The sequence below is a fragment of the Plasmodium cynomolgi genome, assembly GCF_000321355.1.
Source record: "Plasmodium cynomolgi strain B DNA, scaffold: 0350, whole genome shotgun sequence".
NCBI classification, from domain to species: domain Eukaryota; phylum Apicomplexa; class Aconoidasida; order Haemosporida; family Plasmodiidae; genus Plasmodium; species Plasmodium cynomolgi.
In genome coordinates, this window is record NW_004192860.1 from 1 (window position 1) to 2410 (window position 2410).

Sequence of the window (2410 nt, forward strand, 5' to 3'; positions counted from 1 at the left end):
ATATAAATACTAAAATTAATTTTTTAATTTAATTTCTGCTTTTATTTTATTCTATATATATTATAGAAATTTTATTTAAGTATAATACATTTGATTTTGTTTTTGTTGTACGATCCAGGTAATTTTGCTATTTGTTTATATATTCTTATATATTCTAAAATATTAAATATATATAAGGAATATGAGTTATCGAATGATATATATTTTTATAATTATAATATATATTTATTTTATGTTGTTTAATTAAAGTGCTATATAATTAGTATTATACTAATACATAGAATAACGATTAAGTATAATTATCAATATTATTAATTTTGTCCAATAAAACTAAATAATTTTATTGCAATATTTTTTTTTTTTACAAATATTATAATTTATTTCAGTTTGTTTAGCTTATATAGATGTTATTAAATGCACTATTTCTTGATATTATGTAATTATTCTTGATTTATGACTTTTTGTGCTTATATGTTTATAAATACTTCAATTTTAATTTTATAACATGAATAGACATTTTATTCTCAAAATAATTTATAGGCGTCTTTACAAATTGACATAAATTATGTATGCGTTTCATTAAATTTTATTTTAAAATAATTATATAGTGATATTGATCCAATATTTTTATTTTATTTCCAATTTTTAATATATATGTATTATTGTTGCAAAAGAAACCTAACATTCATAAAATTCGATCTTAGGCTGAAATAATAGGATGGATAAAATCTTTTATAATTTTCACAAATTAAATTTTAATTTTTTGCGTTACATTACAATATTTTAATGAAATATATAATGCATTAATAATATTTTTAATTTAAAATATAGGCTATATATAAGCGTAAAATATGTCTTATATGTCATTATAATATGTTCCTTAAAATTAAAAGTATGATTATTCGTGGTAAAATATTACAGAAAAAAAGGAATTTCTATGAATTATAATTGAGAAATAACAGAAATCAATTTACTTTATATTAAATATACGTTCAATTTTATTGGGTCGTAGATAAGAACTAGATTAGAAAAAAAATAATTAGTGCACCCTAATCACAGAACTCTTAACCTGAAACTAAACACAGAATCCTAAGCCTAAACATAAACCCCGAAACCTGATAATGTAAAAATAATATACAATAATATAAAGAGATCTTATATATTATAACGTTATAATAGAAATAATTATTACACTATTTAATGTAAATTCTTCCCCTAAGAATGGAGAGCTTATCATGTACCGATGTTCCTATGAATGAAAGAGTAATTTTTCAATTTATATTACTTATTAATTTACAGATAATTATATGAATGTACATAAGAATGAAAAAATATTTATAATAATACAAATACATTAATATAACTTAAATCTTACTTAATTTTTTAGTATAGCTTCTATGAACACATTGATGTATATCTGAAGTATAAAAATGTTTGTTGTAGTAATAATCAATGTGAACAATATAATAATATATGTATATTTAATGATTTAGAATTTGATGATGATGAAAATGATGATCTTGCTCTTATTTGCAAAAGATTTAATTGCATATTTGATAAATTGTTTACGTCATCAAACATTAAAACAAATAAAAATGAAAATTATCATTTGGCATACTTAAACTATTGGCTAAATTATGAATTACATAATATAACTGCCGGCATTCCTGATCCAAATGACTTTTTTAGACGTATGAGGTCCCAAGGTAATAAAAAAGACTCCTTGAGGAAATTATATGGAAAATTGTACCTTATAGAAGAAGATGAGTTGAAAAATATGCACTGGTTATTTAATTTATACGAGGATTATATTGAAAACAACATTACCAATGATAATACAAACGAAGAAAATTTTGAACAATATACTAATCAGTGTGTTAGAAAGTACCAAGAACATGGAGTAAAATATCCTAAAAATATGACACCTTTTTGTGAAGCACTTTGTGCTTTCAAAAAAAAGTATAAAAACATTGATTTAAAAATTTCAGATGTAGAAGTCTTTGAAAATAATGAACAAATTGAAATAAAAGGCGAAGATAATTTCGATATACCTACAAATATAATTATAGGAACATCAGTAGCTACAGTTGGAGTGTCGTCACTTTTTTTTCTTTTTTATAAAGTAAAAAACAAATAGAATAAAATTAATTATATTTTAAATAAATATTATTTTCATATAAATATTATTTCACAAATTATTATACGTCCCATTACAGTTTACATCACTTGGATCCCGATTTCGTTCTCAAAATAAAATTATAAAAAATATTAGGAATGATTTTTATCCAGAATCAAATAACTTTTTCGATGCATCTAAATATCAACTCATGCCTGAAGAAAGCATGACATATAATATGTCGTATAATTCTGCTTAATATAATATAAAAGAGTGATAGAGAACCACTTATGC

At 21.3% G+C, this 2410-nt stretch overlaps 1 protein-coding gene across 1 annotated transcript; it reads left to right on the forward strand.

The window, feature by feature from the left end:
• Positions 1 to 1221: 1221 nt before the first annotated feature.
• PCYB_003750 (hypothetical protein) lies at positions 1222 to 2137 on the forward strand (the record flags this gene model as incomplete). The annotated part of the gene is made up of 2 exons (XM_004227796.1): positions 1222 to 1263; positions 1388 to 2137. The coding sequence occupies 2 exons, from the start codon at positions 1222 to 1224 to the stop codon at positions 2135 to 2137; spliced, it is 792 nt and encodes a 263-aa protein (XP_004227844.1).
• Between the last annotated feature and the right edge of the window lie 273 nt (positions 2138 to 2410).